Here is a 13,604-nt window from a genome sequence, read left to right as displayed (position 1 = left end):
GACCCAGATAATCATGATGGCATGATCACTCACCTAGAGCTAGACATCCTGGAATGTGAGGTCAAGTGAGCCTTAGAAAGCATCACTACGAACAAAGCTAGTGGAGGTGATGGAATTCCAGTTGAGCTGTTTCAAATCCTGAAAGATGATGCTGTGGAAGTGCTGCACTCAATATGCCATCAAATTTGGAAAACTCAGCAGTGGCCACAGGACTGGAAAAGGTCAGTTTTCATTCCAATCCCAAAGAAAGACAATGCCAAAGAATGATCAAAGTACCACACAGTTGCACTCATCTCACATGCTAGTAAAGTAATGCTTAAAATTCTCCAAGCCAGGCTTCAGCAATACATGAACCGGGAACTTCCAGATGTTCAAGCTGGTTTTAGAAAAGGCAGAGGAACCAGAGGTCAAATTGCCAACATCTGCTGGATCATCAAAAAAGCAAGAGAGTTCCAGAAAAATGTCTACTTCTGCTTTATTGACTATGCCAAAGCCTTTGACTGTGTGGATCACAATAAACTGTGGAAAATTCTGAAAGAGCTGGGAATACCAGACCACCTGACCTGCCTCTTGAGAAATCTGTATGCAGGTCAGGAAGCAACAGTTAGAACTGGACATGGAACAACAGACTGGTTCCAAATAGGAAAAGGAGTACCTCAAGGCTGTATATTGTCACCCTGCTTATTTAACTTATATGCAGAATACATCATGAGAAACGTTGGGCTGAAGAAGCACAAGCTGGAATCAAGATTGCCAGGAGAAATATCAATAACCTCAGATATGCAGATGACACCACCCTTATGGCAGAAAGTGAGGAGGAACTCAAAAGCCTCTTGATGAAAGTGTAAGTGGAGAGTGAAAAAGTTGGCTTAAAGCTCAATATTCTGAAAATGAAGATCATGGCATCTGGTCCCATCACTTCATGGGAAATAGATGGGGAAACAGTGGAAACAGTGTCAGACTTTATTTTTTGGGGCTCCAAAATCACTGCAGATGATGACTGCAGCCATGAAATTAAAAGACATTTACTTCTTGGAAGAAAAGTTATGACCAACCTAGATAGCATATTGAAAAGCAGAGACATTACTTTCCAACAAAGTAGTCAAGGCTATGGTTTTTCCAGTAGTCATGTATGGATGTGAAGGTTGGACTGTGAAGAAAGCTGAGTGCCGAACAATTGATGCTTTTGAACTGTGGTGTTGGAGAAGACTCTTGAGAGTCCCTTGGACTGCAAGGATATCCAACCAGTCCATTCTGAAGGAGATCAGCCCTGAGATTTCTTTTGAAGGAATGATGCTAAAGCTGAAATTCCAGTACTTTGGCCACCTCATGCGAAGAGTTGACTCACTGGAAAAGACTCTGATGCTGGGAGGGATTTTGGGCAGGAGAAGGGGACGACAGAGGATGAGATGGCTGGATGGCATCACGGACTCGATGGACGTGAGTCTGAGTGAACTCTGGGAGTTGATGATGGACAGGGAGGCCTGGCGTGCTGCGATTCATGGCGTCACAAAGAGTTGGACACGACTGAACGACTGAACTGAACTGAAGGTTTAAGTGAGAAAGAGAACCACATGTTATGAATAGGTTACCTCAAGTGCCGAAGGGAAAAGTAATAACATTCTACAGGGGTACTATGCGGAGTCATATGGTCCCTTTTAAAAAGGCAAAGATCTGTGAATATTAGAAAGATGTTAAAAGTCATGCTGATACCAAATCGATGCTCTCCTTGTCATTGACTGATGAATTGAAAGATGGTCAGGGTGGCAGCTTTTAATGTGATTTGGTGGTATTTAATGCCATGACTGTGCATTGCCTAAACCTGTCTTGAATTAAGTCTTCTGCTAGATAACAAAGCTAAAAGTGACTGGGAGTTCTGCACTTAAGCGTTTTGGCTGAAGAAGACTTGCTCTTACCAGTCTTGGGAGCTCAGGTGCTACACCTGGATGACTGCCCTTAGCCAGCTGTGCAGAGATTTGATGGTGGCTGATACACGCTGGGAACTAGCCTATCCTACTGCCCTCTCCATCGCTGGACCACAGTCAAATTTTGTATGAAAACAAGGGGGAAGAAACCTTGTTTAGCTTTCTTTCCCCTACCTATTTAAATTATGCTACATCAAACTGGGAAGAGAGGGGATAAGGACATTTCATTCACAAAGTAGAAAACCAGTTTTTCTTTAGAAGTGTACTTAGAAGTTTATTTCACATTTTAAGGCAGACTAAATGAGTTCTTTGAGTTAGTAGCCAGGAAGATACAAGGTTGAATCCTGACAAAACTTTAGCAAAAGTATGAGATGGAGTAGTCAGAATTTTGTTTCTTAGAGTTGCTAATGTAACTAATTGCATTGGGCACTGCTGGGAACCTCTAGACTAAATTACTATCTAAATGGCTTGTATAATTCTGAAAGCAGAATGGTAGCATATGCTAAGATAGTCTTCTCCACTCAGCCATGTTCAGCTCAGTTCAATTCCTCAGTCGTGTCCGACTCTTTGCGACCCCATGAATTGCAGCACTCCAGGCCTCCCTGTCCATCACCAACTCCCAGAGTTCACTCAGACTCACGTCCATCGAGTCAGTGATGCCATCCAGCCATCTCATCCTCTGTTGTCCCTTTTTCCTCCTGCCCCCAATCCCTGCCAGCATCAGAGTCTTTTCCAGTGAGTCAACTCTTTCGCATGAGGTGGCCAAAGTACTGGAATTTCAGCTTTAGTATCATTCCTTCTAAAGAACAGTCAGGGCTGATCTCCTGTAGAATGGACTGGTTGGATCTCCTTGCAGTCCATGGGACTCTCAAGAGTCTTCTCTAACACCACAGTTCAAAAGCATCAATTCTTCGGTGCTCAGCTTTCTTCACATGTTAAAGGACAGTATATCACGATATGACTTAGTAAACAACACTGTTTGAAGCAAGTCATCATTACTGGTTTACAGACTTGCTTATTTAAGTGATATTCTCATTTACATGACTCAGCAATGTGTACCTTACTAAACAGCTCCCCTGCACTGGAAAAGAAGCCTTGGCATCCAAGAGTTGAAGTAATGTTTGTTAGTCTTTGGTTGATATTTCTTCCCCCCCTCCCCCCTGAAGTCTATGAACTAGGTTTAGAACCAGGACTGCACATTATTTAAAAAAAACACAGTTTAATTTTCAAAACTATTCTCTCAAAAAAATGGATGAATAAAGAGAAAAGTGAACAGCAAAAGAGATAGTTAGGGAGATGTGAAACTACTTCATCTACGTTCAATTTCTTGCTGATTATCTATTTTGTGGCTTTTAAGAATTATAAATTTCTTTCTTTGGATGTTCAGATTTTGTTAATTTTGCTGATCAACAGTATTTCAGAGTGGTGCTCAGATTAAGTAAAACACGATGAAATCTGAACAAAGAAATGTATTCCTTCAGCAGGCCAGCTACAATGTTTGGGAAAGGAGGAGCTTTGGGGAGTGTTAGCTCAACATTGCTGTAACATTACCACAATCACCATAGGCGCAGTATTGTTTATTATAGAAAATCCATTCCTGATTCAAAAAGGCATCTGCTTCTTGGCTTGCACTGAGAGTAAGAATGGAAAACTTATGAATGAACTAATTGGGAATCTTTTTTGCAGTGTGTTCATTTTTAAAAGTAGATTTGAAGTAAAGTGAAGTGAAAGTCGCTCAGTCGTGTCCGACTTTTTGCGACTCCATGGACTATACAGCCCATGGAATTCTCCAGGCCGGAATACTGGACTGGTAGCCTTTCCCTTCTCCAGGGGATCTTCCCAACCCAGGGATTGAACCCAGGGTCTCCCACATTATGGGCAGATTCTTTACCAGATGAGCCACAAGGGAAGCCCAGAAGTAGATTTGGGGTATGGTTTTATGTTTTAATGGAAGTTATATTTCTTTTTCTCTCTGCTTTGTGGGTAATTGACATCAAGAATGACATATGGTATATGAAATCATGTGTGAGAAACTTTTGAAAATTGTAAAGCACTATAGAATTTAAAGAATCTTTCATCAGTTAAAAAAAATTTTACGAGTAGACAACAGTTTTTTAAAAAAGGAAATGACATAAACGTATTAATTTCCTGACTCTTGTTCCTTGCCTACCTTAAAGGTAACCTGCATCCTGGACACACTCTCTGCTTGAGTGTACCACTTTGAGGATGCACACGGCCACTGCATTAGAGTTGTTTGTTCCTCATTCCTAATTTGTTTGTTCCTTATTAGAGTTCCTTAGCTGGCATGTCAATTAATGTACATCCCTTGATAGATACCATGAGCAGGGCAGAATAGGGTCAACTGTGCTCAGCCTTTGGACTTGAAAACCTTTTATTTTTGCTCCACTTTCTGTCTACTGCTTTCCTTTGGGCTCAGCCCTGTATTTTGCGCTTTTTAATTTACATCTTTGACTTGGTTCACTCATTTTCTTTCTTCAGCTATTCTGTTCTAAAACTCTGGGTATAAGAAAGGACTACTCAGGAAGATCCCTCAGGGAAACCGATCCCATATTAGGGAAGGGGCTAGCTTCAGGTTTTCCTAAGGAATAAGATCAGTCCTTCATCCACTGGTGCTTTCCATGCACACGCATGGGTCACGTTTGCAACCTTCATGCAAGTTACACCCAGATGCGCGCTCTGACCCGGAAGCAGTTCCTCAATCCTTTCTCTTTCTCCTTGTTTTGAACTACAGGATTTATTGGATCATTCGTGTACATCGGGAAGCGGCTCTGGTCTTCCTTTTCTGGTACAGAGAACAGTGGCCCGTCAGATCACACTGCTGGAGTGTGTTGGTAATTCTCTTTTCCCTTTCTTTGTGGGTTCTGTGCAGGGTTCGCTGTGGTTCTAGAAGTACACGGACCTTGGAAAATCTGCTGCTTCTTGTCTCTTGCTTGTTAAATGTAAGGAGGTGTGAGATAGCCCTGTGGAGTAGCTATGCTTCTACTCTGTGACTTGTGTTGGAGCACTTGAACTTGGGAAAGTTCTTTTCAAAGGAGTCTGCCACTAGTTAGTATAGACAATACCTAGTCAAAGACTTTCAGTTTTAAGTAAACCCTTCACGATATTGGGACTACTTGAAAATGAACTAATATGGCTGTTCCTGACCAAAGATTGGCATTGGTGAATTTGAGGTAAGTTGGTTTTTGGACAATAATCTTGATTATTGCAAGTTTTTACTTTCTCATTCTTCCCCCTTAAAAAAAAAATGAAATAAATTTGCCAACGCTACCCTTATAACTCCTTTATTTAAAGGAGCTATGTGCATTTCTCTGTGGCCTCTTACATTTTTTTTTCCTGTATCAGAATATATTTGTGTAGAGATGTAATCATAGTGTGTATATAATGTGTCCCTGTTTTTAGTTTTAAGCTCATACACATTTTCATGTATTTGTACACATCACAGGTATCTGAGTGATTGAGTAATTGTCTATTGAGTAATAACTTTAACAGTACTTGAAAAAAAATGGCACATATTGCTTCTTTTGAGTGAGCAGAATAAAATTCCAGGAATTGGGGCTCCTGGGTCAGATTTTTAACTTTTTATGCCTTGTCTTATATATTGCTGAATTGTCCTCTTAGAAGATGGTGCAGCATGCTTTTTTTTAAAAGTCCTGATGTTTTTGATATTTGCAAGTCACATGACAGTTTTCATTAATTTCTCCTTTAGATGGCGTGCAGGGATGGCCACAGTAGCAGTAACGGATTAGAACCATCTTCACACTCTCCTCGTTCTCCCAGTTTGAGAGGCATGAGCTGGCTTTGCAGCTCCTGCCATCTCATTTTTTTGTTTTCGGGAGGTGACTGGCCATCCTCGGTGGCGTCACCCTTGGCTGCTACCCTCCGACTTTTCTTCCTGGTTTAATGGAAGCCAGGACATCCCCAAATACAGCAGGGGAAGGCGGGTGGGCAGAGGTAGTCAAAACAGTGACTGCCACCTGCAGGAACACAGGCTGCTGGCAGGAGCCTGTGGCCTGTTCTGTAGGTCTGTGGCTACTGTGATTGTTTCTGAACTCCCACTTCATGCTTCTCCACGGTGGACTGTGAGTAGGGAAGATACTAACAAAAGTGGAAAAGCTCCCAACATGCTCACTGCTTACAACCAAGGTGGTTGTCTTATACCAGCTAACATCCTATTTGATTATGAACAAGGGTGACTGGATTGGGATCAGAAGGCAGAGAAGGGGGACATTACCCCCAACCCTTCTGTCGCATGGTACTCACCATTCATGCAATAGCAGCCCTCAGAGGTGGACCCCAGAGTCCAGAGGACAAGATGATATTGCATCTTTAAAAATGCATACTGTTTGTGGTTGTATCGACACTCTTCAGCATTTTTAAAAATGGTTCAAATTCATCATTTAACTGCCTTAATGCTAAAGAGCCATGCATTTTAGTAGCTTCTAGTGTTCATGTAGTACAGCCTTGGATAAAAATATATGTCATGAACTGTTTGGATAGTATCTTACCATTTTTGGTTCAAAAATACAGGGAATTGGACTAGATAAGTTGTTACAGGTGGTGATCAATGAACCTCTAAATTTCAGGTGTTAGAGTATCCTCTTTTGGGTCTCCATGGCCAGGACTTTGAGGCAGCTCGGCTTCCGTTTTCAGGAACTTATGCATAAGGTTGCATTTGCAAAAAGCATTTGACAACTTAAAAGCCTTTGAAAAGCACTGAAGTAGGTTTCTGTTTCAGTTCTGTCTACTTACGCTGACATCTGTCTCTGTTTCCTTTATAGAAAGGATTTGAGGCAACCATATAGTAATGTCCACAATGCTCTGGGGTATTTTTCTCTCCTTCCTAATGAGAATATGAGGGCAAAGGGCTAATAAAGGTACAGAATGGAACCAAAGGCAGGAGAAGATTAGTGTTCCATTTTGTAGCAGTCCATGCTATAGATCTTAGTCTTCATCTTAAACTACAAATGCTGGACAATTGCCATGACTTTATTCAAGTTAATCCTGCACCCAATACTATTTTTATGACTTGACAGTGGCCCACAGAGCTTCAGGACATGATCTTCTGGACAGACATGCTTTCCTTCTCCATGTTTGGGTTTGCGGCGGCTTGGTTTTGCAGGAAAGAGCTGTTTCCCTGTACATGCATATGTTCTTGTGTATGGTCATTACCAGCCGAGATTACCATCAGCCACTTGCCTTGGTGGAAGGCCCCATTGCTCTGCAGGTCGGATCTCCTGCTGTAGTGTTCTAGGTTCTGCGCCCGTCTTCACCTTTGATTATACCCCGTGATGATCCCCACTGTCTCATGGTAATTCCCGCCTCCACCTAACCTCCCTGATCATCTACCTGTAATTAAGGAGACAAGTGGAAGCAGGAGCATGTTGTTGACAAGCTGCCAGTTGTGCCGGGACTGTCCTCCATGGATCAGATTACAGCTAGTCACCATGCTTTGAAAATGTCGTCTTCAAATGGCCTTTTTGGTGTCGCCCACTTGTGGCCTCACAGGGACTGTCTCACAAGGGAACACCCATAACCAGTGTCAGAAATCAGGACTGTTCTGGGATGACTAGGACTTTGCAGATCCTCTTTGGAAATATATCCTCTGCCAAGAAACCCTTTACGGACGGCAGCGGCTGCCCGTCTATTTCCTACACCAGGATTGCTGTTTGTGTGTGCGTGTGTTAATCCTTCAGAGCACACATCTCAAACTTCATAGTCTCCTTTGTGAAAAATAGAAAGGCCTATGTAAATTCACCAGTTTGGACTCTTAGAGAATGCCTGTGTTGATCCATTATGAAGGGGAGGAATCACATAAGCTATTCAGTTTAGCCACATACATGTTTCTTGGTTTTCATCAACACTGAAGTCTAATAATGTATACCATTTCCTGAGTCTTACTAACTTTCATGTCCTTTTACAAACCATATGCGTTTCATACCTTTTAAGAGAGGGATGTAAATGTAAACTCTGTAGCTAGCAGCTCATTGTACGAATGCAGGTTCTGAGAGGGTTTAATGTGATATCACAATAGGCTGGGAGGGGCAGTTTCCACCTTGCTTTCAGATGTCTTTACAAGCAAGAGGTAGTGGTATTTATCAGGTTGGTCATAACATCTTACAGAAAAACCCAAATGAACTTTCTGGCCAACCCAATATATTCCCTAGTGGCATTTTTCCAAGGGAGGGGTTGAGCGTGGCGGGCACAGTGTAAATGGTAACCTGTCCTGTCCTCCTGCCCGGTGTCACCTCTGTGCTGCTTTCCACAGGGAAGGGCAGGTATGGCGAGGTGTGGAGGGGCAGCTGGCAAGGGGAGAACGTCGCTGTGAAGATCTTTTCCTCCCGGGATGAGAAGTCGTGGTTTAGGGAAACAGAATTGTACAACACTGTGATGCTGAGGCATGAAAATATCTTAGGTAAGTACACAATTCCCTCATCAATTTTTTTCTAGAAAGAAATAACTGCCTGCCTTTGCCCTCTCTGATTGGGTGTGTGTGAATGTGCAAGTCTCTCCTGAATGGTGACATAGGGACCGTCAGCATTTATATACACTGTTGAATTTTCCTTTCACACCAATCTCTTGTTTAAATCTGCAGAGAAGCTAAGTTTGAAGATTCTCTGGATGATGAAAAGGAAATTGTTATTGCTAAGTCTTCCTCTGCAGGTTGTTATTTAAATAACAAAAATTTGCCCCATATTGTTCACTTCAAGGCTTCCTCCGTAGTTCTGCTTACCCCACCCTTTTTGAATATTTATTACTTGAATCAAGCTAAGAAAGATCTTTGGACGATTTCCTAGAGATTCATAGCTCCCAGGGACATCATAATTAAATGCACATTCCTTCAAACAAGGCATTGCTTTTTAAAGCCCAGATTTAGAGAGGGATTTAGCATACATTTTAATTTGGAAACTGAAGCTTGGAAACATTTGTGAAATATGTGGAGAGCTGATTGAAATACTGCTATGAAAGTATAAAGGGTTAGAATATTTCTTTAGTCCGTCGACTTCTTCTTGAGGAGTTTCTCTAAATGTGTTTATACTAATACCTGTGCGAGGAGTGCTGCCTGGAGTGCTTCTTTAATAGTGGATGTAAAGTATCTATAGAATCTGACTCTTCAATATAGGATAGTGTGGGCTACTTCAAGGCTGTTGGGTTGGGTGTGGCTTATAGCAAGGCCGCTGCCAGAATGCACTTCTGTTCCAGCACTGCCAGTGTAGTGTTTGCCAGTGTGATAATGAAGCCTGAGTCAGTCCAGTCCAGTCCAGTCGCTCAGGCGTGTCCAATTCTTTGCGACTCCATGAATCGCAGCACGCCAGGCTTCCCTGTCCATCATCATCTCCCGGAGTTCACGCAGACTCACGTCCATCGAGTCTGTGATGCCATCCAGCCATCTCATCCTCTAACGTCCTCTTCTCCTCCTGTCCCCAATCCCTCCCAGCATCAGAGTCTTTTCCAATGACTCAACTCTTCGCATGAGGTGGCCAAAGTACTGGAGTTTCAGCTTTAACATCATTCCTTCCAAAGAAATCCCAGGGCTGATCTCCTTCAGATTGGACTGGTTGGATCTCCTTGCAGTCCAAGGGACTCTCAAGAGTCTTCTCCAACACCACAGTTCAAAAGCATCAATTCTTCGGCGCTCAGCCTTCTTCACAGTCCAACTCTCACATCCATACATGACCACTGGAAAAACCATAGCCTTGACTAGATGGACCTTAGTCGGCAAAGTAATGTCTCTGCTTTTGAATATACTATCTAGGTTGGTCATAGCTTTCCTTCCAAGGAGTAAGCGTCTTTTAATTTCATGGCTGCAGTCACCATCTGCAGTGATTTTGGAGCCCCCCAAAATAAAGTCTGACACTGTTTCCACTGTTTCCCCATCTATTTCCCATGAAGTGATGGGACCAGATGCCATGATCTTCGTTTTCTGAATGTTGAACTTTAAGCCAACTTTTTCGCTTTCCTCTTTCACTTTCATCAAGAGGCTTTTGAGTTCCTCTTCACTCTCTGCCATGAGGGTGGTGTCATCTGCCTATGTGAGGTTATTGATGTTTCTCCCGGAAATCTTGATTCCAGCTTGTGTTTCTTCCAGTCCAGTGTTTCTCATGATGTACTCTGCATAGAAGTTAAACAAGCAGGGTGACAATATACAGCCTTGACGTACTCCTTTTCCTATTTGGAACCAGTCTGTTGTTCCATGTCCAGTTCTAACTGTTGCTTCCTGACCTGCATACAGATTTCTCAAGAGGCAGGTCAGGTGGTGTGGTATTCCCATCTCTTTCAGAATTTTCCACAGTTTATTGTGATCCACACAGTCAAAGGCTTAGGCATAGTCAATAAAGCAGAAATAGATGTTTTTCTGGAAGTGAGTCAAGTTGTCTGCAACTCATGGTGTGAAAGTTGTTCGATGCTTGACTCTTACCGGTTTGATGGTGTGTTTCGTCTCAGAACCGTCTGCTTCTGGTGTCCTTTTCTCCTCTTCCCCTCCCCGCTGGGCCCCAGGCCTCACCTAGTTCTCGCTTGTGCCGCTGCTGTTGGTCTTGCCTTTCCAGTCCATCTTGTGATACTAAGTTATCTTCCACTGGGGAGCTGGGACGCTTCTGCTCAAGATGTCTTTGACTCTCATACTGCTTGCAACATCTGTGACGTCTGAGCCTGGCATTCCAGGTGCTCCGTTCTGAGGTCTCAAGGGGTCCCTGCTGCTTCCGCAATACACATGCCCACACGCAGCCACTTCCGGTGTTTGCTATTCCTCGGTATTGTCCATGCGTTTGTCGTGTGGCTCCTGCTCACCCACTATCCCCATACCCCTGCTCCAGCCACCCCTTCTTGCATCGAAACTTCTCAGTTCTTTCCAGACTCTCCCAAGGGAGCTTACCTGTACTCTTCTGCCCTGTTGTACTTTGTACCTCCACTAGACAGCCCTTACCATACACTGCCTTATACTGTAGTTTGTGTGTGTGTAACAGCAGTAACGATTAGTCACCGTGCAGTAAGCACTGCTGCATGTCATGTCCATTTTCTCATTAATCCTCACCTTGACTGTAGAAGGGTAGGTACTCCTGTTTTCCTGGTTGTAACTGATAAGGTTTTTGTTTTAACACCCAGTCCCAGGGACAGTTCCCTGCATGTGGTAGGTGCTCAGTAAATATTGATTAAACTGGATTTAATCATTCTGGGAAATTGAAAGCCACCTTTGCAATACAATTCATGGGAAAGAAGTTAGGTTCCCTCAGTGTGATCACAGAAGGCAAAACATCGTCCGCTTGTTACCCAGTGATCCTCGGAAATTCTGAATTAATGAGTTCTGGTACCCTCATCATAATTACAGCTACATGGATTAATTTTACTGTGTAGTCAGTCCCTTTAGTTGAGAAGGCACATAGAAAATGTATCACCTTTTTCAGTTTAACTTCTTTAGCAGCTTTTTGGATGTAGAGGCTTGGAGGTTTTCTGTGATCATTTTCTTTTCTATCAAAAGAGCATATTGTTTTGAATATGAGATCATGATTTCCCCCACCCCTGAGTACTGCCAACTCTAGCCCCCAAGAAATACATAATTGTACACACACATACACACACAGTTCTGGGCCCTCACTGTTTATCTCCCTAAAGCAATCAACTCTTTCTTCTGCTTTGTCTGGTGTAGAAGTCAGCAGGTAAGTGAAAGATGGGAGACTGTTTTATGGTGTTTGGAACAGTGTCTGGGAGTTTGGGAAGCTGGTTTCTACTCACATAATTAGAGGCCCACAGTGTGACTCTGGGCCAGAGTTGTATGTTTCTGAGCATCCTTTTCCTCATCACTAAAACCAGGGAGATTGAGTTAATGTAAGAATTTCAGTCCAAAACTTTTTTTTTGGCCAAGCTACACAGCCTCTGGGATGTTCACCGTCCAGGGATTGAACCCTGTCTGGTAGTGAAAACACTGTGTCCTAATAAACCACTGGATCACCAGGGAATTCCTGTCATCTTACATTCTTTTTTAAAAAATTATGGTACACATGATATCACTTACATGTTAAATCTAAAATATGACATGAATTTATCTCTAAAACACAAACAGACTCACAGATGTAGAGAACAGACTTGTGGCAGCGGGGAGTGGAGGATGGTGGAGGGAAGTATTGGGAGTTTGGGACTAGCAGATGCAAACTTAAATATGGAATGGGTAAACATCAAGGTCCTACTCTATAGCATAGGGAACTATATTCAATATCCTGTGATAAACAGTAATGGAGAAGAATATGAAAAAGAATCACTGTGCCATACAGCAGAAATTAACACGACACTGTACATCAACTATCCTTCAAGAAAATAAATTTTTAAGAGATTATAGCACTAAAAAAATTATGGTACAGTATCCATTAAGTTGACTATTTTAATCATGTAAGTGAGATGTAAGTACATTCATATTGTGCGGCCATTATACTCTCCATCTATAGAAGTATCTCATACTCTTAAAAGGTACTGATTCACCATTTAATGTCAGAACTTTTCTAGACCAACTGGAAGGAAACTACCTAAAAGATGCTAAATTACAAAATTTGGGGTTGTAATTGAACCCGGAGCTATTTTGAACTATGAGTAACCAACTGTACTTGAACACTTACTGTGTGGTAGGCATCTTACAAAGCATTTTACCTGTACTAATTCTTTTATTCTCACAGTAACCCTTTTAAGTATAGGACGGTGCTATTCATATCTTAGAAACGAGGAAACCAAGGTGGTGATTTTCTTTATATTTAATATAATCTTTAAAAATTTTTTCTTTTAAATTTTTAATTGGAGAATAATTGCTTTACGATGTTGTATTGGTCTCTCCTGCACAACAGTGTCAACCAGCCATAAGTATACATATGTCCCCTCCCTGTTGAGCCTCTCTCCCAGCCCCCAAGACGGTGATTTTATGTGACAGAGGTGGGCTCACCCAGCTCAGGGTGGTGAGCCATGTGAACGCCTCGTAGTGCTGCCCTGGAGCCTAACACTCTCAAACCCTATGCTCCACGGCATGCTGACCTCACTCCTCCACGGTCAGAGCTGCCTGGCGCCTGGTTCCCACAAGAGCTGCCACTCAAGAGGCTCACAAGGGTACTGCTTACCTCACTTAAGAGTTGGGTTTTATTTTAGTTCTTAAGGAGCCCGGGAAGATGACTTTGGCTGTTCTGAAAGAGGCTTTTGCCCTAATCACTTTCTCTCTGTGTTATGAACACATCAAATGGTCGGGCCAGACTTCCAACTTATGGGCACCTGTTCAGTCTCCACTAACAGTAGAGGGCTTTGACTCAAACTGCAAATGCCCCATAAAATTGCTCTAGCATGTTGAAGCAAATGTAGTTACAAATTGACACTTGAGTGCTAAACAGCTTTTAAAAATCCTACTTATTTGAAAGTCAGTTTTCTTGAAGGTCTAAAGCATAATTAAGGGCCAGGAAAAATCCCTTTCTGAGAACCTGGGGACTTAGAGAAGGTGAGAGAATGAATCTTATTTACTTATTTATTTAATTAATCACTCAATCAATCAGATGCTGTTCTCCCTTGGCCAGAGGAATCAATAAAGGCTACACAAATTTATCATAGTGATTTAATTTCTTTTGAGTGATGCTTCTATAGTTTGGGATACTCATTTTTGAGAAAGTCATTAAAGATGGATATCATGTGGTACAA

General features: G+C 42.3%; 1 protein-coding gene across 2 annotated transcripts in view; it reads left to right on the top strand.

The window, feature by feature from the left end:
- ACVR1 (activin A receptor type 1) overlaps nt 1-13,604 on the top strand; it is a 137,881-nt gene that overhangs the window by 105,108 nt on the left and 19,169 nt on the right. For both annotated transcript variants that reach the window (XM_005676108.3, XM_005676107.3), the window contains exons 6-7: nt 4,678-4,777; nt 8,212-8,358. In XM_005676108.3, the coding sequence (XP_005676165.1) occupies nt 4,678-4,777; nt 8,212-8,358 (247 nt within the window). The remainder of the gene's footprint in view (nt 1-4,677; nt 4,778-8,211; nt 8,359-13,604) is intronic.

Source organism: Capra hircus, chromosome 2 (genome assembly GCF_001704415.2).
Source record: "Capra hircus breed San Clemente chromosome 2, ASM170441v1, whole genome shotgun sequence".
Classification (NCBI taxonomy): Eukaryota; Metazoa; Chordata; class Mammalia; order Artiodactyla; family Bovidae; genus Capra; species Capra hircus.
The sequence above is the reverse complement of the archived record's forward strand: the minus strand, read 5'-3'. Positions and strand labels throughout refer to the sequence as shown.